Source organism: Protopterus annectens, chromosome 1.part1 (genome assembly GCF_019279795.1).
Source record: "Protopterus annectens isolate FY-2018-M chromosome 1.part1, PAN1.0, whole genome shotgun sequence".
NCBI classification, from domain to species: domain Eukaryota; kingdom Metazoa; phylum Chordata; order Ceratodontiformes; family Protopteridae; genus Protopterus; species Protopterus annectens.
In genome coordinates, this window is record NC_056726.1 from 1817925020 (window position 1) to 1817948684 (window position 23665).

Here is a 23665-nt window from a genome sequence, read left to right on the forward strand (position 1 = left end):
AGTGTTGAATAAATTTATCTCGGAAGGGAACAGGGCAAGAATTAAATGGGGTACATTGATCCTTCCAATAGAACGAGGTGGTTTCAGATTACCCAATTTTAAGGGATACTTTTAGAGTTACACAGTTAAGGCTCATATACATAACACAGACAAAAGGTTATAATTCAAAACAGAAAGGGAAGATGAAGTGGGGATAGTGTTCAAGAAACAGTGTGTGAGAATTTGGATGCAGATCCTTAAGAATAACCACCACACTGAATATTATATTCGTAAAGTAGCAGAAAATATTTTAAGAACTAAGCCAACATAAGAATGGAGAAGGAGATTTTGCCAACAGGGATGACTGCAAGTCGGGGTACAGAAAATACACTAGAAGAGGCTGAAATTTACTGGAGAAAACTGGCAAAGGAACCATTGTACTAGAAGCAAATAACCAGAGAGGGAAAGATAACAGAGTGGGATGAGGCCAAGATAATGTTTGGACTGCAGGCTAGAAACTGCCTTCCCTACAAGGAACCGATACAGTATAGACAAAGAGCCAAGGCTAGGGGACTCTTAAGCAAAATACCTGCCATAGTAAAGTTTTTAGTTGAATCTGGAACAGAAGCTGCTTTTAAAAAAGGGTTAATTAGTAGGGCATATAACATATTGCATGATAAGTGTAAGAATTAAGTAGAGGAGGTGGAGGTTAGAAATGATTCGGAAGACAGACTGGAAAAGAATAAGCGAACAGTGGGATGACATATGTATGGCGTCAAGTCCAACAGGTTTAGGAAACAGAAAACAGGGATACGGCTTTGAGGCAGTCTGCATAGGACATATTTAGTGAGGAACCTCTGTGGACCTTCCAGTTGTTGGACATGCCTGGTTAGGTACATATCAAAGGGGGCATTGCACTCAATGATAGGTCTGATGAATGCCAAATACAGTGGAACAATGACTTCCTCGGACTTAGATACCATACCTTTGTTTATAAGTTGCGCAATATAGAATGATTTCCTCACTACTGCAATCAGGTGATGATCAAAGGCTAGATTACTATCTATGTGTGTCTGTAAGTCCGTGACTACTGGGTCAACTCTAAGGGGTGTGTTGTCAATATATGATAGCTATCAGGGATGGATGACTTCCCAAAGGATACTATTATGCCTTTCTTGGCATTTAGTTTTAGTCCATGACTGTGACACCAGTTGTTTGTCAGTGTCTGCCCTCCTGGAGAACATTTGTGTCCGTGTGAGATTCAATGACAGCTCCTAATTTGCACTCATCTGCAAATTTAGTCAGCCAGAGACCACTGACATTGGCCTTGACTTCTGAGAAGCAAATGCCAAAAAAGGAGTGGTCCAAGGACTGATCCCTGAGGGACTCCATTTGTGACTGGCCTCTTTGTAGAGGTGGACTCCCCAATTCTAACTTCCAGGGTCCTGTCTGTGAGCCAGTTGCCTATCCACCGGGTGACATATGGGTTTGTACCTAAACTCTTGAGTTTGTCAACAATGCCCAACTGGGGTATTCTGTCAAATTCCTTGGCCAGGTCAAGGTAGGCAGTGTGAACAATTTTGCCCTCATTCATTGCTTTCGTGACCTTTTCAAAGAAGTCCACCAGGTTGAGTAAGCATGATCTTCCCTTTACGAAACCAAACTGGGTTGGGTCTAGTGTTTGGAGCTTTACAAATCCAAACTGGGTTGGGTCCAGTGTTTTGAGGTTTACTATATCTCTATTGATCATCTCCATGATAATTACTTCCATGGCTTTACATATAAGACTAGTGAGACTTATGGGTCTGTAGTTTCCAGGGTCTGTAGATGGCCAACCTTTGTGCAGAGGGATGACTGTTGCCTTTCTCCATTCAAGAGGCATGAAGCCTGTTTGGAGACTACAGTTAAATAGTAATTCCAGAGGCCCTGATAGGTCATGTTTCATGCTATTTAGAAGGCATCCTGAGATATTGTCTAGGCCCACTGATGCAGTGTTCTTGGTCTTAGAGAGAACATTAAGGACCTGTTCACTAGTGACAGTAGTGGGAGTTATATCTGATGATATTTCCTGAGGGAAGGTTGAGGGGAAGAGAGGAGTAAGAGAGGAGTAAAGTTAGAGCTGAATTTATCAGCCAGGAGGTTTGCTGTATCTTCTGGTTCAGTACAGATGGCTCCATTTACAATGAGCTCTGCACACAATTGTATATTGCCTTTGAGGTTGCGGACATAGCTAAAGAATGCTTTGTGGCTGTCCTTGGCCTGGGAGGCCAAACTTAGCTCAAAGTTGACTTTGGTAGACTTTATTTGTCCTCTGAGCTGTTTATTAGTTTAATGAGAGTGCTTTTATCCTGCTGGGTGCTGCATCTCCTAATTTTTGTCATGATTTTCTTCCTCTTGTTATTCATCCAATTGATTTTGCGATTCCACCAGGGTGGCTTGTTTTTTGAGTTAGTTCTGTACTTCTTGGTGGATATAGCTGCCTCTATACAGCTATTAACATGCTTGTACAGGGTTTCTGTGAACAGTTCTGCATAGGCAGAAATGTTCTCAGGGTTTATAGGGGCTTGAAATTTTGCCAGGTACTCACTTATTGCAGTAGGTTAGCCTTAGAATAGTTCCTGAATATTCCCGGTTTAGCTGGGGGTCCAGGTTTTATTTTTACTTCAAAGGAGACCATTTTGTGGTCTGACCTTACCAGGGAAGGCATTACAGTAGAGGGTGTGCAGTACTCTCCCATATTATTGATGACCAGATCCAGTATGGTCGCACCCCTGGTTGGTGTACTGACTATCTGGTCCAGGGAGTTTGTGTTTACAAAACCCAGGAATCTCCACTTCTGTGTATGTATGTTTGATGTTGTACAGGATTCCCAGTTAATAGTGGGGTAATTAAAGTCACCCATGAATATGGTATTGGGGTGGATGGTTAGTGCTTCTAATAAGTTTAAATGCATGGTATGGGTTTCCTGGGTCATAGATGGGGACCTATAGCTTGCAAGGAAGTGGTGCTGGATTTGACCAGCCTTGAAGTACATTATTTTTGATGTAAATAGAGACACCTCCACCTTTAGTCCCTGCCTTTGAAGTAGCTGGTCTAAATGTGTTGTAGGCATAACCCTGCACTGTTGGTGTGCTGTCCGTGGCTTTATACCACGTCTCTGAGTCTGCACAGACATCAGCATTCTCTAGTGTAAAGAGAGCTTCTGGGGAGTGGAGTTTTTTGTTTAGGCTCCTAGCATTCAGCAGTAATACCGTCAGATTTTCTTGGTTTTGATTTGCTATGTCAGAAGTACTTTCAGTTTGGCATTGCCTAAAAAAGGCACTATAGGGGAAGACCATGTTTTAGCTAATATTTGAAAGCCTAGAGGGAGAGGTACAGATCATCCATGGCAAAACAGCATGGTCTGTTGACCATCTCCTTCCATGCTGACAAATATTCCACCTACCTTAGAATGACACCAGAAACTAAGCCAATTATTAAAGTCAATCATCTTTTGTTCGTATTGGGGCATCATCCTTGGAGATGGTAAAATGTTGCTCATTGCTAGGCTCATATCAGCCTGAGACACATATTCTGAAATATTCTATGTCTCTCTTCATATAGTCTAGGTAGGTACATCATTTACTCCCACAAGGACTATGACTGAGTCATATTGGTAATTGTGATCCAATGACCTGAGTGCATGTGTAATGTGGCAGATCCTATCCCCTGATAAGCAACTGACTAACTTTCTCCTTACTCAGCCTGGTGACAGGGACATCAGTGTGTCTCACAATGGAGTCACCAATGACTAGAATGCTGGATTGTGTGGTGACTTGCCTTATGGGCTTACAGGTAGAGACTCCACAAGATGCAGCTCTATGTGTTGATGTAGGTGTTGTTTTGAAAGAGTGCATTTGGGGCTGCTCAGGGTATTTCTTATGTGTACTTTGTCTAGGATGTCTTTGTGGTTTAGGAACGTTACATGTAAGTGCCTCAGTATATGTGGGTCTACATGTCTGCTGTGAATTGTGCGTGATGGGTGCAGCATCCTTACTGACCTTAGGAGTACTTTTATGTGAGAGCTTTGCCTCTAGTGACGTGTAAATACATCTATCATACCATATCAGTTTGTTTGAGAATTATGTGGTTGTCAGTAAACATGAGGCAATTTCTACAATGCCTCAGGATGCCTATATCCACCAAGCTGGTAACAGAGACAGTAGGAAACTTCATAATCATGGAAACAGACCCTTTTTATTGATTAGACTGTTAAAGTGAGAATATCAATCACTATCAGGAGTACCGGTTTGCAACTATGTGTACACTGCTTGCCACTGCAAATTAGTTGCCCTGTGTGCAACTAGATATTGGAGAAATTTAAATTGGGCTTTTACAGGAAAAATGTCACTCGATGTCTGAGTCTGTACAGGGCACTGTCAAACAATTGAAGGGAAACTAATACATTGATCCTGAAAATTTAAGGAAAAAGTATTTAGAGAGATATTCTAAAGTTAGAAAGAAATCAAGCAGTACTTACTGAAAACAAAGAATTAGCTTGTCAAGAAGGATGAAGAAAGGGAAGTCGCATGAATGGCTACTACTAATGTTGGTCTCACCACAGCTTCATTCTGTTGAGAGACCACATCCCTTTGCTTCTTCCCTCATCAGAAGTAAAATGTTAGCACCAATCCCAAGAAAAGAAGCAGGCCACAGCCTGTTTGGTGACCCACAGTTTTGTCCTAGATGATGCAAGGGTTGTCTGTAGGCTTGTAGCCTTTTTCTGGTACATTAAGTGCAGACACTCACTCTCCAACCAGAAAGAGTCTGGAATCAATGCACTCTAACTCCTACTCTCACCAGGATCAGAATATAAGCACAGATTCTAAGCTGTCACGTATAAAGCCGTTAATAGGCTTTTCTGGTGATCAGCAGTCCCCAGGAAATAATGTCACTATACTCCTTCTCTCACCAGGAGAAAACAGAAGCACTAATACCAAGATGACTACTGAGAGGCCGAATGTGGGCTCTCCAATAACTGGTGGTCTTGCAATAGATGCTTAAAGGTAAGATGGGGAAAAAATAGTTTTATCCTAAACATTGCAATGTGCACTAAGCAGTTAGATATGAAAGTCAGTAACTTGTCTAAAAAGTTAAGTTTTAGTGGACAGACACTATTTTTAAAAGAGCAAGACAGACTGAAATGGGGTGGGCACTTTTGTATTCTGGTACTATGGAATACAGTGGGGTAGCCAATACATTTAAATAGTTGAAGGGGAGTGATTTCACAAAACGATAGTTTTGTGCATACTCACACCAGCCAGTAAAAGCAGAGAGGAAACAAGATATATGGTCAAATTAACATAAGGGTAAGGCAAAGTACAGTTGTGTACACTTACCATAAATGTAGATGTTCGAGTGTCTTCACTGTTGCAGTCATCACTGTAGGGTTCTTCCTGCTGGCAGGCAGCCCTCGGTCGGCCAGAATCCCAAAGTCTGTGTCCGGCGTCGGCTGTGCAGTCATCCTCCCTGACGTCAGAGCGCCAGGGGTACAAGGCTCCCAGCAGACTCCATCTTCTCCAGTTTTTCTTGCCCCAGATGTCAGGTGCCCAAAAGTAAAGGCTAAAAGAAAGGTACAACAAACTCCATACCCTGTAGCAAATACACCTCAGAAGAAGGGTGAAGCAGGGAACCACACTAATGAAAGAATAAGAGGGGACAGGGGGGTGGGTAACCCAGACTGCAACAGTGAAGACACTCGAACATCTATATTTATGGTAAGTGTACACAACTGTACTATGTTCATCGTGTTTCACTGTTGCAGTCATCACTGTAGGGTTGAATCCCAAAGCTGAGATAAAGGGTGGAGGTTATTGAGTAGAAGGGGTGGCTAGAAGGCCTTGCAAGACTGCAGAAGCAAAGCCTGCCCTGGACTTAGAATAAAGAGGTAGATTATAGTGCTTAGAGAAAGTATGCACTGAACTCCAAGTTGCAGCTTCCAAAATATCTTTGGTAGGTACTTCCCTGAGAAAAGCAGCAGAAGTAGCAGCAGCTCTAGTGGAGTGAGTCCTGATTTTTCCTGGGATTTTCTTTCCATGATGAGAGTAACAAAATCTGATTCCATGAGCAATCCATTTAGAATTGGTCTGTTTTGAAATAGCCTTGCCTTGGGAATTTGCTGCATACGAAACAAACAGTTGTTCTGTTTTTCTGATATCCTTGGTTCTGTCCAGATAAAAATGAAGCTGCCTGGGCACGTCCAAAGAATGCAAGATCCTTTCCCCCTTATTTTGTGGATTGGGGAAAAAAGTTGGCAGGTGAATAGTTTAGTTTAAAGCCACTTTAGAAACCACTTTAGGCATGAAAGTAGGGTTAGTCCTTAAAGAAACCCTGTCTTGATGAAAAATAATGTAAGGTTCCACAGCCATGAGTGCTTGTAACTCCGAGACTCTCCTGGCTGAAGTCAAAGCCAGTAGGATAGTGGTCTTCCATGATAAATACTTTATATCAGATGTGGCAGCAGGCTCAAAAGGAGGCAGAGTAAGTTTTTCCAGAACATAGTTGAGGTCCCAGGCAGGTATGGGTGGTGTCCCAGGAGGCCTTAAATTCTTTGCTCCTCTGAGATATTGTTTCAGAAGTGGATGTAAAAAAAATTGGAGGATCTGTATTGTAATGTGCAGAGATAGCTGAGGCATGTATTTTTATGGAGGAAAAGGATAAACCCTTATGTAACATGTCTGTCAGGTAATGTAAAATCAATGGAATATTAGGAATGAGAGGATCTGAATCCTGAGCATACATCCAGGTGCAAAATCTCTCCCATTTACCTTCATAAGATTTTCGAGCGCTAGGCCGTCTGGCTTCTAAGATAACATCCATGACCTGTTTGGAAAGGGTAGGATTAATCATAGACCCTGAATACGCCAGGCTGAGAGTTTTGAAATGAGAGTGCAGGACCTGGCCCTGGTGTTGGGACAAAGATTTGGAATCTGAGGTAGAATTCAAGGAGGCTCCTGGGATGGATTCATCAGCGTTGAGAACCAAAATTGTCGAGGCCAATTTGGGTCCAGTAAAATCATCTTGGGTTTGTCCTGTTTTATCTTTAATAACACCCGTGGAAGAAGAGGTAGAGGAGGAAAGGCATACCCCGAGAGGTTCCTCCAACTGAATGAGAGAGCATCCACTTTCCATGCTAGTTTGTGATATGTCCTTGTGCAAAAAGTCTGGAACTGGTAGTTGTGGGGAGATGCAAACAGATCTATGTATGGGCAGCCCAGGCTTCTGTAATCATCTTGAATATTTGGGTGTCTAGCATCCACTCATGTGGGTCTGACAGGTTCCTGCTCAGGCTGTCTGCCAGAGTATTTTGTTTCCCTGGCAGGAACTGAGCTTGTAGGTCCACTTTGCAAGCTAGTAATGTGTTCCATAGAGTCATGGCTAGTCTGCAAAGGGGGTAGGAGTGTGAACCCCCTTGCTCGTTTATGTACCACATAACTGTGGTGTTGTCTGTCCGTATCAGTAGTTGCCCTGGCAGTAGAAGATCCCTGAAAGCCAAGAGGGCATTCTGCACAGCTAACATATCTTTTAAATTGATACGTAGGTGCTTCTGATCCTCTGTCCAAAAACCTTGCAGGCCTCTCCCCTGCAAGTGGGCTCCCCATGCGTAATCCGAGGCGTCCATGGTTAACACTTGGTAGGCTGGAGGCAGACTGAAGGCTTTCCCTTTGTTTTGAAGACATGCCATGGCCCACCAATGGAATTCCTTTTGCAGGCAAGGCAAGACAGCAATCTGTGTGTCTAGACTGTGACAATGCTGGGACCATATGCTTTTTAGGTACCATTGTATCTTTCTCATATGCAGTCTTGCATATGGTATGAGAAGGATGCAGGAGGCCATGTAACCCAAAGCCTGCAGGAATTTCCTTGCAGTTAGCTGAGACATTAACGCCAGGGTTTTGAAAGTTGGAGCCAGCTGAAGTTGTTTTTTGGATGTCAGGAATGCCATCTGGGTTGTTGTGTTTAAAAGAGCACCCAGGAAAGTTATCTATTGTGTGGGTGTCAAATTTGACTTTTTTATGTTCACAGTGAATCCTAGGTACTTGAGTAGATTTTGAACAAATTCCAGGTGCTGGAGTAAGACATCTTTGCTGTCTGCTTGAATAAGGCAGTCGTCCAGATAAGGGTAAATTTGAATCCCCTTGAGTCTGCAGTAAGCTACTACTGGTGCCAGGCACTTGGTGAAGACCCTGGGCGCAGTAGACAAGCCAAAGGGCAGCGCAGAGAATTGGTAATGTTTCGAGCCTGCCTTGAACCTGAGGTATCTTCTACACTCCTGTCTGATAGGAATGTGTAGGTAAGCCTCCTTTAAATCCAATGTCACCATCCATGTATTTTTGCTCAACATTGGCAGGAGCTGCTGCAGAGTAAGCATCTTGAACTTTGGTATCTCCAGGAAAGTATTTAAGACTGACAGATCCAGGATGGGTCTCCCAAGAATTTTGTTTTCTGGGAACTAGAAACAGTCTTGAGTAAAAGCCTTGCCCCGTCTCTGATTGCGAACCAGTTCTATGGCCCTCATAGCCATGAGGGATCCCACCTGGTTTAATACCTCTGCCCATTGGTTTTTTGGTAGGTCTGGCCATCCGTTTGGTCTTGGCAAGGTATGAAAGTGGAATTTGTAACCTCTTGAAACTACATCCAGAACCCACTTGTCTTTGGTTATGCAAGTCCAATTTCGGTGAAAAAGAGAGTTTTCCTCCTAGAGGGGCTTTCAGGAGAGAGGTACCTGGAGCCATGTAGGGGGAGTCATTGAGCCTGTTGCCTATAAGATTGAGGTCTGTCCTCTCCACCCCTGGGGGTGGAAGCACTCCACTGTCTAGGTCTATAAGAGGTCTGTGCTGGGCCCTCCCTCTGGGGCGCCTATATCTACCCCTCTGAGGCCTGTCCAAGCTGGGAAAGGGCCAATTTTTAGTTAACAAATTTCTGCTAAATCTTGGGGGCTGAACTTGTAAGAAATCCTTAACCGTTTGCATGGATTTTGCCTTATCCTCCATTTTCTTTTATCACCTCTTCAGCCTTAGACCCAAACAAAACATTATGTTGAACAGGAGCATCCAGTAACTTTGCTTTCACTTGATCAGGCACATTTTGTTCCTTTAACCAAGCATGCCTTCTAATGACCGTGCCAGTGGCAGCCGCCCTGCATGAGGCCTCCAAAGCATCAAAACCACAGTGTAAGGTATGTTTCCCCACCTGCTCAGTAGCATGCATCAAATTGTGTAATTCCTTATTATCTGCACATGCAGAAATGGTACCTAGCTTTTGTTTCATAACAGACAGAAGAAACTGCTGATATTTTAGCATATGAAATTGACAATTTAAAGCCCTAATGGATAAAGTAGCAGAAGTGTACACTTTTTTGCCCAGTCTCTCCAAAGCTCTAGAATCCTTATCTGATGGAATAGGGTTCTTAGCAGTGGCGGCCTTAACACCCTTAGGACCCTGAGAAATGGTTTCTGGATCAGCAGTAGGATTTTTATAAAGAAACTGGTAGGAGTCAGGGACTCTGTAATATCTATCAGGCTTTGCAGGGGCTGGAGGAAAAGAGTCAGGAGTTAAATTAGCCTCAGAAAAGACATCATCCACAATATCCAAAATAGGAGGAATAGCCAGGGGTCTGTGTTGGGGAAGAAGGAGGAAATCCCTAAGTCTTCTCTTAGATTCAGAGTACTCCTGTCCTTCCCAGTGAAAATGTTCCCTCATGTCATGTAAAGTTTCCACAAAAGAAAAATCCTCAGGGGGAGAAGCTGAAGGAATGGATTCCTCAGCATCAGAATCCTCATAAGGAGGGAAAGTATAATCCTGTTCAGAGGAAGACACTGAAGAGATAGATGCCTGATCAGAGGATTCATAGTCCAATTCTTGTCTTTGCCTTTTGTCTGGAGGGGGATGTGAACCCCCTAATCATAGTTAGTAAGTCCTCCGCCATTTTAAGCATTTGTTTTTGAGATTTAGGTCCCAGATCAGAGGAGGCCTGGGCTTGAGTCTTTGTTTTAGAAGGAGTCTTTGCCTTTATCTGAAGCTGCATAGGCCTGAAAACCCCCTCGGAAGCCAGTACCTGCACAGCGGCTCCGGACCCATCCGAGGGAGCATTATCCGAAGATCGTGCACCTGGAGTACTCAAAGGCCTAGTTGGCTCCTCATGGGAGTCCGTTTCGGCAAGCGGTTCTGTAATGGCCGATGACAGGGGCTGCGAAAGTGCCTCACTGATGATGGCTGAACCTGCAGCTGGCTCGGCTTGTAAACCGTCGTCTGATTTGGACCTCAGAGGCCTGTCCTTATCCTTGCGCCTTTTGTGAACTCCGGTAGTCGGAAGCGTGTCCGACGACATATTGTAATTAAATCGCCTGCCAAAGTAGTGAAAAGCAAAATCGTATCTCCGCTTAATAGTACGTTGATTAAATCTAGCACAAAACCGACAACTAGCTACGTCATGGTCAGGGCCTAGACAAGGAATACAGTAAGAGTGGAAATCCTTATGAGGTATTTGCTTCCCACATGAAATACAATTATTAACTTTTTCTGACATCGGACTGGAGCAAGAAAAAAGTTTCCCCAACGGGGTACTTAGCTTTGAGAAGAAGAAGAAAGTCTTTGGAATGAAGCACCAAAAATATCAGGAGTCAGCTGACCGGCACTTGCGAACTGCTTCCACCGCACGGCAAGAAAGACTGGAGAACATGGCGTCGGCTGGGAGCTTTGTACCCCTGGAGCTCTGACGTCAGGGAGGATGACTGCACAGCCGACGCCGGACCAAGACTTTGGGATTCTGGCCGACCGAGGGCTGCTTGCCAGCAGGAAGAACCCTACAGTGATGACTGCAACAGTGAAACACGATGAACATCTAGAAAGACACTGGTGTTTAAGAACACAACAGTAACAGGGTGGGAGGATGAGAAAAATTTCTGTTTGACTCAAGTGACTGAGCTGTGATCTCTTTTCAAGTTTTAATATGAAGTTAAAAGTAGAATACAAGTAAAACACAGTGCAAAGAAAACAAATCACAGTATACAAAATAGAAAAAGGCAATAAAGTAGTACAAAATACAAGAATTAAAAAGCAAACTAACCTTTCCCTCACAGAAATCTGTGGCAGAGTTGGGTAAGCCTTTCCACTAGGGGTACTATATTAATCATTGATCATGGGATGAGCAAGGCCAATGCAACACCAAACAAAACAGGTTAATTTAAGCACAAAAAATGGAAAATGACTAGGCTTAAAACTGCCTGCAAGTGCAGCTAGCCTAGTTCATACCTATGAACTGTTGTGAAGCCTGGCTACGAAAATCAGGAAATCATGCATCTCATAAAATCCAGAATATTAAGAATTCCATGGCTAAAGCCCGAGATTGGCTGAAGTAGTTCAGGAAAAATTCCTTGTACTATTCTACTTGGAAGAAAGGCTCTTCCTAGGGAGGAACCTAGGATAACATTGCAGAAAACCTAGCTAGGGGTAGGGAATGAGGCATGATTTCTACAAGTTAAATTGAAACCCCACACTATTCAGAAGTTTCATGACTCATGTCAAGAAATCTTTATAACTTAGAAGTGTCGGAAAACATTAGACAATCATCCAAATCCTGCAGTTAGCAATCACTGGAGCCAGAGACTCTAAATACACTTGGTGCAATGGGATAGACCAAATGGCAAGATAACCGATAATGTGAGGCAGACGGAGACCCCCTGGAAACACCTAACCCACGACAGGAGCACTAGCTCAGGAATAAAATACCTTAGTTTGGCTATGCGGTATACCTTCACCCAAATCCACCCCCAGCCAGACAAGTCAACAGAGGACATCCCAATCTCTCTGTCCTTAGTGGCTTCTTGAGGAGCTATGCTAGAATAACCAGGAACAAAAGATAAGTGGTTAAAGGAACCAGTTTGGACTACAGCAGTCTCAACCACCAATGAATAGAGTCGACTGGACACACAAAAACTCCCTAACAACTTTCTTCTTGCAGGTGGGGGAAGCAAGAACCACAGAGATTGAAAATTGCTCATGCTGTGCAAGAATCATAAATGGGTAGCGCTGCCTGACTAAATTGGTAAACCTTATGACAGGAAAATAAACATTCTGAGGGAAAAACCTCTGTGACAATCCTTAAAAGTACAACATCCTGCCCCACACATGCTCTACACAAAAATAACAGAATTTTATACAAGTTTCTCACAAAAACAGAACCAACTGGCAAATATGACAATCCCGCAAAAAAAGCATTTCAGAGCATAAAAGTAAATAATTCACAGGAAAAAAACTCTTTCTTCAGAAAATAAATGTAGTGGAAGGTTTTACACAAAAGGTTACCTATCTGCCCACTCCTTGCAAGGATCACAGTGAAGCTGTTCAATGGCAAGAATGCTATTGAAGCACAAACCGCATTTTTATATGGCTCTGCTCAAGCCAATGACAGTTTGGGCATGTGGAAGGTACCCTAAAGCTTTGGAAACTGGCCATTTGTCATTTAATAGACAAGAATATTATCCTAACAATTTAGGCTTCTCAATATCAAGCATATTTTCATTAAATACTGTACCTGTTTTTATCTCTAGATGGTCCACATTCTGCTATATTAATCCCTGCTGTTAGTACACGACACTTCCTATGTACTTTACTGCATAATCATTTACTATATACTAAAATATACTAGTAATATATCTAACAGTGCAACTGCAAGCTCTACTAAATTTTTATCATTTATGCACTATGGAATCAGCTTGCTTGCTGTTTAGCAAATGTTAATTCCTCCTGGATCATGCCAGAAAATAAGAGGAGATAGGTTCAATACCTTACTACACTGAAAAAAGAAGTAAGAGCCAATACTACAGTAAAAGTACTTCTTCAGAAGTGACGATCAACGATGATTCACATCACTGAATGTGAAATAACCTTTAACATAAAGAAGAACAGATTAAGTTACAGGCATGTGCAAGCTAACACAAAAGAATATTCACACGTAGACACCCTATTCAGAAGACTTCTAACTGGCAAATTTTTTTAACAAAAGCTGGAAAGGCCCCTTACAGCTTCAAAGCCTAGACCCATAGCCTAAATACAGACACAAAATAGTATTCAAATACACAAGCATTATCAAAATAGGATATGCAACAAGAGATAACTCCAAAACTGTGAAACGACTTACAGAAACTGGCCTCCCTGGGAGAAGCCCATTGAGTTGTAACCTCCCTGAAGCTTGGGGTCCTTTGAGATGATGTCGCAAGCGTCCTTTACTTGATTGTTGACATTCATAAAAAAGCTGTTTTTGGTTTCCTAAGAAGAGAGACAATTGTCATGGCAGGTACATCTCCCTACATAATATACTTCTGGTGACACAGAATCATAGGAATCTCTTACTACATAATAGCCAACTCGGAGAATTCAAAACAACTTAATCAACAAGCACTGCCCACAGAGTTGCAAACCATATACTTCCAACATTACTTTATATTCTCACTCCAACTGTCTAATCGATTAAAAGGGTCTCTTGCCATGGATATGAACTTTCTCACCATCTCCATTACCAGTCTGGTGGATTATGGGCATCATGAGACAATGCAGAAATGGTCTCATGTTTACTGACAACCAGTTAATTCTCAAGCAAACTGATATGGCATGTGACAGATTTGTTTACACAACGTCAAGGAGGTAAAGCTCTCTCATAAAAGCACTCCTAATGTCAGTATGGTTGCCAGCAGTACACACGCTGTACCCAATTCACACAATTCAAAGCAAACACATAGAACCACGTATGCTGTGGCACATAAATGTAACCTTCCTAACTCCCAAAGACCTCCTAGATGAAGTACATAAACACCCTTAGCAACCCCGAATACATTCTTTCAAAACAACACCTACATCAACATCCACATCTCATGGAGCACATACTTCTAAGCCCATAAGGCAAGCCACCACAGAATCCAACATTCTAGTTAGAGACTCCATTGTGAGACATACTGATGTCCTGCTCACCAGGCTGAGGAAGGAGAAAGTCACAGTCAGTTGCTTATCAGGGGACCAGGATCTGCCACATTACACACACACACACACACACACACACACACACACACACACACACACACACACACACTCTAAGGTCATTGGACCACAAGTACCAGTATGACTCGGAAATAATCAATGTGGGTGTAGATGACCTGAGATGTACCTCCCTAGACTATACGAAAACAGAAATCATGGAGCTCTCAAAATGTGTCCCAGGCTGGTATAAGCCTAGCAGTTGAGCAGCATCTTACCTGTCCAAGAATGATGCCACAATATGAACAAAATAAAGACCGACTTTAATAATTGGCTTAGTTTCTGGTGTCATTCTAAGGGACTGCAATATTTGTCAGGATGGAAGGAGATGGGCAACAGTCCATGTTGCTTTGCCAGGGATGATTGCACCTCTCCTCTAGAGACTTTTTGAATATTAGCTAAAACATTGTCCTCCCCATATTGCCTTCTTTAAGCAATGCCAAACTGAAAGTTCTGCAAACATAGCAAATCAAAGCCAAGAAAATCTAAAAGGTGTTACTGGCTCAATGCTATGAGTCTAAGCAAAAAACTCCACTCCCTAGAAGCTCCCTTCACCCTACAATAATGCTGATGTCTTTGCAGTCACTGAGACATAGTTTAAAACTGCAGAGAGCGTGCCAACAGTCCAAGGTTATAATGCCTTCCACACATTTAAAACAGCCATTACACAGACAAGGAATAAAGGCAGATGTGTTTCTATTTACATCAAAAATAAACATACCGCAAGACTACTCAAACAGGACAATACATTTGAGCTTCTCCACATTCAAATCACCACAGAACAAATCCAATATCACTTCCTTGCAAGCTATAGGCCCCCCTCTATGACCTAGGAAACCCATACCATATATTTAAACTTATTGAAACACTACCACCCAAACCCAATACCATACTCATGGGTGACTTAATTACCCCCACTATTAAATGGGAATCATATATGGCACCAAAAGTACAGGCACACAGATTCCTGGATTTTGCAAGCACAAACTCCCTGAATCAGATTGCCAATACACTAACAAGGGGTGCAACCATACTGGATCTGGTTCTCACTAATATGGGAGTGTGCTGCACACTCCTTAGTGTAATGTCTTCTCTGGTAAAGTCAGACCACCAAATGGTCTCCCTTGAAGTAAAAATAAAACCTCGCACCCCAGCTAACACTGGAATAATCAGGAACTACTCAAAGCTAACTTCCTTCTATTAACTGATAACCTGGCAAAATTTCAAGCCCCCATATACCCCGAGAACACTGCTGCCTATAAAAAATTGTTCATAGAAACCCCACAGAAGTACATCAATAGCTGCATAGAGGCAACTGCACCCACCAGGAAGACGTACAGAACTCAAAAAAACAAGCCACCCTGGTGGAATCACATCATCAACAGGCTACATATAACAGAAGGAAGAAAATCATGGCAAAAATTAGGAGGTACAGCATCCAGCAGGACAAAAGCACTCTCAAACTAAAACAACTCAGAGAACAAATAAAGTCTACCAAAGCCAAATGTGAAGTAAATTTGGCCTCCCAGGCCAAGGACATCTACAAAGCATTCTTTAGCTATGTCTGCAACCTCAAAGGCAATGCACAACTGTTTGCAGAGCTCACTCTAAATGGAGACATCTATACTGTGCCAGAAGATGTAGCAAACTACTGGCCAACAAACACAGCTCCAACTTTACCCCTCTCTCTCCATCAACCTTCCTCAGGAAATACCATAAAATATAACTCCCCCTGCTGTCACTAGGGAACATGTCCTTAATGCACTCTCTCTCTCTCTAAGGCCAAGTAGACTGCATCAATGGGTCCAGTCAGTATCCCAGGATGCCTTCTAAATAACATCAATTGCTTCATTTTATCATGTCTCTATAAATATGGGTATTGCTGAACCAATTTGTGTGTGGCTATATAGTTTACAGCTATTGCATTTGTTTTATCTTTATTAATTTTCTATCCAGAAAAGACTCATAACTGACTTGGAATGTCCCACCACACTGAAATGTTTTTCTGGTTTTATCAGGTATAAACTATTATCACCTGCAAATAAAGCCAATGTTTCTCGATTACCATACCAATTATATCCTTGAATTTCTTATTTCCTTTGCCAATGGTTACAAATATAATGCAGATAACAAAGGGAAAACAGTATACCCCCCGCCTGGTTCCTCTGTTCAAACAGAGCTTATCAGAGGGGACCCCTCGACTTTAATTTTCGCCTCCAACCCCTGTTGTATCCTCCTAATCAACCTTATAGTTTAATCATGGAAAGCCCTACTCATAAAATCCCAGCTTATTCTTTTGAATGCTTTCTCTGCATCAAGACCCATGCACAGTGGCATTTTTTTACATTCTGCTTCCCTCTGGATCACCATTGCTCCATAAATGTTGTCAAGTGTTTGCCTCCCCTTCACAAAACTACACTGATCCATATCTATCAATTTTGGCATCATCGTTGCCATACTTTTAGCTATTATAGTCAAACACCTTATAATCATGGCTTACAGTCATGGGATTTCACCATCTTTAGGGACTGCAGCCACCACAGTTTTCTTCCAGGATATTGGTGCTTCTCCTCTTTTTAAAATACTGTTAAACAAAACCTTCCAGATCTTTATCACTTTCTTTCCTCCTAGCTTCCAAACTTCCACGAATACCAACTATTCTTGGAGACTTTCCTGTAGATTGGTTATACATCATTTTTATCTCATCTTCTCCTATCATAACAGAGTGTCATCTATCTCTAATATTGGCATATTTAATTTCTCCATAAACATTTCCATTTGTAGTTTTTATTGATTTCCCCATTTCTTTATACAGATTTCCATAAAACATTTGAAATATTTCTCATACCTCTACAGAATCTCTGGTTATTTTCCTTGTTATAGGCTCCCTAAGTTTGGCAACTACCCTTTCTACTTTCTGTTACCTGAGCCATTATGCCAAAAGCTTTTGTGCTCTGAAGTTATCAAAAAACAGTTGCTTAACAGCAATCTTCCATGCATATTTATTTAACATTTATCCAGAAACTCCCTTATTTTCTCTTTAGCAATCTGCAGTTGTGCCTCTTCTAGTTCTGTGAGATCCCCCTATTCCACAACACTTTTAAGCTTTGTCAGTTCCCCTAAATAATTATTGTTACTTCTTAACCATATTTCCTTTATTATAGCCACCCTATTTTTAAACTCCAGTTTCATTCTAACCTGGTCTCTAATTATATTTTTCTGAAGAAATTTCTATATTCCCTATTAACTCTTAAATAATTCCTACTACCCATTCATTAAATTCCTCCGTTTAACAGATGGGTGGAGAAGTGCCAGTGTCTCATTTTTATTTCATTACCCTGCATTTTTATTTTGGTTATTATTGGCATATGACCTGAAATAGTTACTGGATAAATTATCAGAAGTTTCAATCTAGCCTACCCTATTCTTTGAACCTTGGGAATAACATTTAGATTATCTCTGAACCCCTACAACTGAATTCACATTTTCCATACCAAATATTTTCATAAATCTTTAAAAATCTACCCTCTTTTGTTGTATTTTATCTTCTAGGACCCAGATACATCCTCACTGTTGCAAATCAAATTCCATTCTCCACCTATAAGCAATACTCCCTGCTGAAAGCGGATTATTTCTCTCAGAATTTTCTTATGCTCCACTGTAGCAGTTTTAGGTAGAATACAAATACATGCTAGTATAATCCTCCTCCCTTGCCGGTAGCTCGTTACTACAACAAATTTCCTACTTTTAATGTTTTCCCTTCTATCAGTATTGGCAGTCATCTTGCAATTAATATAAGAACTCCTGTTTCAATGTCCCAGATATTCTGTTGAATAACCATGCTGAAAGCCTTTATTAGGTTCACATTCAGTTATTGACATTGACTCTGATGAAGCCAGTCTTTACTGGAGAAAGCTAGTCATATATGTATACTACTTGGATTAAACTGCGATTGATTCTACTCCTGGTCGGTGCCTCATTGTCAAAGTTCGCTAACTTTGTGGTTGATTGTGTTTTTTCTTTTTTGCTTCACATTCAGTTATTTCCAAATGCATCTCCTGTAGCACAGCAATTTGTACTCTGTAGTTTTGTAATACAGTTTTGAGACCATTTATATCTAAAGATTATATGGAAAGTGATGTCATTATGATAAGCTGCTATCTCAACCTGTTATGCATAACAGTGTTTTTTTTTTTCAAATGTCTAGTTTCAACTTTTGTTACATGCATACACTTATGTTTGGCAGGTTGATCTGTTATATGGTTGTTTCTTGTCAAATCCATTTTAACTTATATCACACCATATTACGTTAGAATACTTTTTGTTTTAATGAAAACCCTAAAAAAGTACCTCAACACCCCCATAACCTACTAATAGAAATGCACAAAATGCTGTATATCTTCAAATAATGAAATTTAACCCTCCTAACAGAACAATTATCCCAGACTGACAGCTATAATCACAGGCTTGAAACTGACCTATACCAAAGGTTATCCTTAAAGGTAGGACCCAAGCATGTGCTGAACTAGTGACTAACAGTATCACACACACTGATCCGGCAGAGATAACAAACCTGCTAGTGGACAGACTTGGCAGAAATTTCACTCCCTTATCCCCCTCCAAACTTATCACACACCCTGCCCCCAACTTCCCCCACTCTACATATCTGAAGAGCAGGTCATTAAAGCCTGGTCTAAGGCTTTAAACACAGCCTCTATGGGAACAGAAGGCATCTCAGGCTGTCTTCTAAATAAAATGAAAACACAAACTAGCATCACCATTAAGTACCCTATTCAATCACAGCCTAGCCATAGGCTTTATTCCTGCAGAATGGAGAACCGCAACAGTTATTCCCCTCCACAAAGGTGGCTTAGCAACAGATTCAAGGAATTATAGACCAATAAACCTGACCAGCCTCATCTGTAAGGCCATGAAATGCATCATCATGGACCTCATAAATAAAGACATAGGTGATGACCTCCAAACCCTGGATCCAACATAATTCAGCTTTATCAAGGGCAGATCCTGCCTGTTAAACCTGGTGGATTTGTTTGAAAATGTGACCAGGGCAAATCTGTGCATACAACAGAAATTGACTTGACAAAGGCCTTTGACACAATCTCACACTCAGGCATTACAGATAAACTTAGCAAACTGAATGTAAACCCCATTTTTGCAAGATGAGGTGCCAACCGGCTCACAAACTGGTCACATACTATCAAAGTGGGTGACTCCACATCAGTCAGTAGACCTGTCACCAGTAGAGTGCCACAAAGGTCAGTGCTGGGCCCCTTACTGTTTGGTATATGCTTCTCAGAAGTTCAGGCCAAAGCTTAGGGGCTGTGGCTGACCAAATTTGCAGATGACTGCAAAATGGGTGCAATTACTAAATCCCCAAAAGATGTCAGTATACACAGACCAATGACTGGTATCTTAGTCACAATCTCAAACTGAATGCAAAGAAGTGCATCATCATTCTCTTTGGTAAAAACAATGTCCCTTCACACTATCAAATTAACAACAATATCTATATGAAGTAGTAAAGGATCTCGGATCACAAATAGACTGTGACCTTAACTTTGATCACCATGTATCGACTGTAGTAAGGAAGGCTTTCTTTGTAGCACACTTGATTAGCAAAGGGATTGCCTCTACAGCAAAGGAGGCTATAACCCTTCTATACTTGTCACTAATCAAGTCCATAACTGAGTGCAATGCCCTGCAGCAATTGGAGAGACTTCAGAAGTTTCTAACAAAGAGGATCAAGGAACTCCAGCATGTGCCTTACACAGACTGACTGAAGTCCCTCTCACTACACTCAGTATCATATAGACTTCTTAGGGAAGACTTATACCTTACTAACAAGTGCAATCTCAGACCCAAACCTAATGACTTTGCTGCACATCCATAAATCAAACGGGACTACAGCTACCCATCCCAGGGACCTAAAGATGGCCTGTGACTTGAATAGGATGTGCTGGGGGGGACAGATTTGGCTCCCAGTGACTGCCACATCTTTGGAATAGGCTGCCAATTCATGTGAAGCAGAGCATCTCTATGCCACTGCTCAAAAGGAACCTGGGCAAGTGGATGGGGCACTATAAATTCTTACCCGGGTTAGTGCCCATAACCCTCCTGGACATGGGCAATCATTACTAAATACAATCCTGGTTACTGACTAGAATATCTACGGTGTTACATTGGGATGAAATGGCTACGCTTGAAATGACCCCAGGGTTGAAAGCCTAGTAAACCTCCTATGATCCTATGCTAAGACACATGGTACAACCTGTACTTCTACTTACACAAAGTGCCAAATGTTTTTGGCTCATCTTTATTCCACTCCCAGTTGTAGAATGCTTTTCAAAAACATTATCTACTATCTGTTGAAAGAAAGCAGCATTCTGTTTTTATTACCCTTATCAACCTGTCACCATGGAAACTGAGAACCAGATATACACTTGCCTTCAGCTATAAGCATCTCATGTTGCACTATGAAGATTTACTACAGGAAAACGTTTTCATTACATTCAGTGTTATTCACTTGCTTCCCCTCAAAACTTGTTACACCAAGCCAACGGTCTTAATTCAGTCATTCCCTCAGTAAGAGAATGCATATGAATTTTGCTATAGTGTAAAAAGATAAATCCACTTGCTCTATCTTCTGAGTTTGTTTACACACTGGGAGAGCTGAAATTAAGCTGTTACTCAATGTACAGATACCTTGGCAGCAAAATAAAAGCTTATTCTTGTAGCATTTGATTTAGTTATACTTTCATATACAACGTGATTGTTTTATGTAAAGTAAAGAAAACTTGGTAAATATTTTTGCCTAGAAATTCAAGACATTTGCTATTTTAAAGTATTTCTCACATGACAACTGCCCAACTAAGGAATGTCCTGCACAAAGAGGGACAGGGTGGTAACCCTAGGTCCAGCAGAGTACCTGGATAAGTGTCATTTCTACTATAATTTTTAACCAATTTGTACACCAATATGTATGTGCACCTTTAAGGAGCTTTCTAGGGGCTTGCACAAGTGTATAAATACTGAGCAGCCTGACTGCCTATTTGTAGTAAGCTGTTGAGATGTAAGCATGTATGTCTCTGTAGTCTGTCAGTTAATCAGTTCATTTATATTTTGCACTGCTGCTTTCCATCCTGATGTGCTTCTGTGTAATAAAGCATATAAATGAACTACCCCACCTGTTCGTATTTAGTGGGAAACAAGACTAGCGACATGGTGTCAGAATGGGATCCAGAAATTCAAATTCCGGTCTGAGAAGGCACTCAGCTAAAGGTGGAGAATATAGAGGAATGGATCATCCTCACTGCATGTTTAATTCATAAAAATAGGTAAGAAACATATTTCAGGCATCAAAGCTTACTTAATACAAAACGAAGCACTGCAAACACACTAAACGAATTTCAAAGTAGACCAAATGTCTGAAACTGCAACATATTGATAAAAATATTCGAATAACTATGGCAAATGTTTGAAATAAAGTCCAAATCGCATAAAATGAATAAAATAAGGAAAACAACCACATTTATTTTCAAAGTAGCTTATAGCCTGTACTTTTTTCTCATTGATTAAAGCTATTCAAGATATCCGAAGTATACAGAGAGTTTGCATGACTGTGCAGTATTACAGTATAGTTATTTCACAAAATACAGGTATTTCAAAGCATATTTTGCAAAGTACAATACTTCAAAGAGTTTATTTTGCATTTGAATGTTATTACAAGTACTGTCTGTGTGTGTGCATGTTCATACATAATTACAAGGGCCACTTTTTCCAATGTGTTTGTGCATAACTTGTTGGCATGGCTGACTGATTTAGAAAACCAGGTCAACTTAAATTTGATAATAATATTGCAGAGAACTGGAGAGTGTTTGAGCAGGAGTATGATATTTTCATACAAGCTGCATTTTCTGATAAAGGTAACTGTACAAAGGCATTTATTCTGCTTAATTTAGCTGGTTTAGAAGCCATGGAAAGAGTGTTCATTTGTGTATGCACCTGCTGTACTTGCTGGGGAGGGTGAAAACCACCACATAGTGGTACCGGCTGAATCAAGGGAAGACCCTGAGCACATAAAACGTAAATTTAGAGAAATGTGTAACCCCCAAATGAATATTACAAAGGAAAGGCACTTATTTTACAGAAGAGATCAAAAGCCTGGGGAAACCTTTTCAACATGTATAACTGACTTGAAACAAAGTTAAAACGTGCAGATTTAGTGGTTTAAGGGAGGAGTTGATAAAAGACAGACTTGTATGGTATTAAAGATGATGCTGTGAGAAAGATTTTGCCTTGTGACAGTGATTTAACTTTGAATAAGGCCATTGAAATTTGTCAGATATATCAGCTCACAGAAAAGCCCATATATATGCTTGCAAATGAGAAAAACATGCTTCCAGTATCTTTTAGCGCTCATGTTGACAGTATGCAGCATGTGGTTAAAAGAAACAGGCCCAAGCACATGGCAGCAACTGTAAGCCCTGCAACACTCACAGGGAAACGCCTTACTTTTCTAGCAAATTCCAGAGGACACACAGTCTCAATGAAACATAAGAGGGAGTCAGCAAACTCAAAGCATGTACCCTTCATCCAGTTTCATAGTCAGCTGTCGTAATTGTGGTGCAAATCATGAACCCGAAAGAGAAAAGTGCTTAGCTTTTGGTCAACAATGCCACAAATGCAAAAAGTGGACTAATTTCAAAAGGTTTTGTAAATCAAATAAGGGACATTGTTTTATTAAAAGAAAACATTCAAAGAGAAAAGTTGATCAATTAGAAAGCTGTGACCCTGCTTTTTATGTTGATGGTGTGGCTATGCTTAATGAAACAGGCAATGTGATAGATTTATGAGCAAAGAATGAATGTTTTGTACTGTTTGAATAAATGGAAAACCCATACAGCTCAAAGTTGACACAGGTTTCAAAGTGAAATGTTATGTCAGTAGAAACATTTGCTAGTTTGTGCTGGTGAGAAGCTTGATTTGGCAAAGTGTGCAACACTTGTTGCTTATGGTGAAGAAATTCAAACTGAAGGTTCAGTAGTGCTTTCATGTTATTCTGCTAGGGACAGCTATGACTTGCAATTTTATGTGGTCAAAAGGCATGTCCAGTCATTATTAGGCCTTAGAGACAGTTTGAAAATGGGACTACTTTCATTTAATAAGGAAGTCCACCATGTTAGCTTGAAAGACCACTGTTCTAATTTCACCCAGTCTATTTTTTCTACCTATGCTGATCTTTTCGGAGACAAACTAGGCAAATTCCCAGTTGTGTACTCCATGAAGTTAGACCCTGAAATCAGCACAGTTGTCAGACCAGCCTGGAAAGTTCCAGTAGCTAAACAGAATGAAGAGTTAAAGCTTAACTAGATAAAATGGTGCAGCAAGGTGTAATTTGTCCAGTTGCAGAACCAACTGAATGGGTATCTTCAATGGTCGTTGCTGATAAGAGAAGCTCAGATGATATCCAAATATGTATTGACCGAAAAAGATTTGAACAAAGCACTGAAAAGACATCATCCAATGCGTACAGTCGAAGAAGTCACTGCTCTTATGCCGAATGCCACTGTTTTCAGAGTTCATTTTGGCAAATTTT

At 41.1% G+C, this 23665-nt stretch overlaps 1 protein-coding gene across 1 annotated transcript in view; it reads right to left on the reverse strand.

Annotated features, from left to right (window-relative positions):
- The window catches only part of PPT1 (palmitoyl-protein thioesterase 1), a 602088-nt gene that overhangs the window by 552821 nt on the left and 25602 nt on the right, over positions 1–23665 (reverse strand). Inside the window, exon 2 of the mRNA XM_044084806.1 lies at positions 13160–13287. Coding sequence (XP_043940741.1) covers positions 13160–13287 — 128 coding nt within the window. The remainder of the gene's footprint in view (positions 1–13159; positions 13288–23665) is intronic.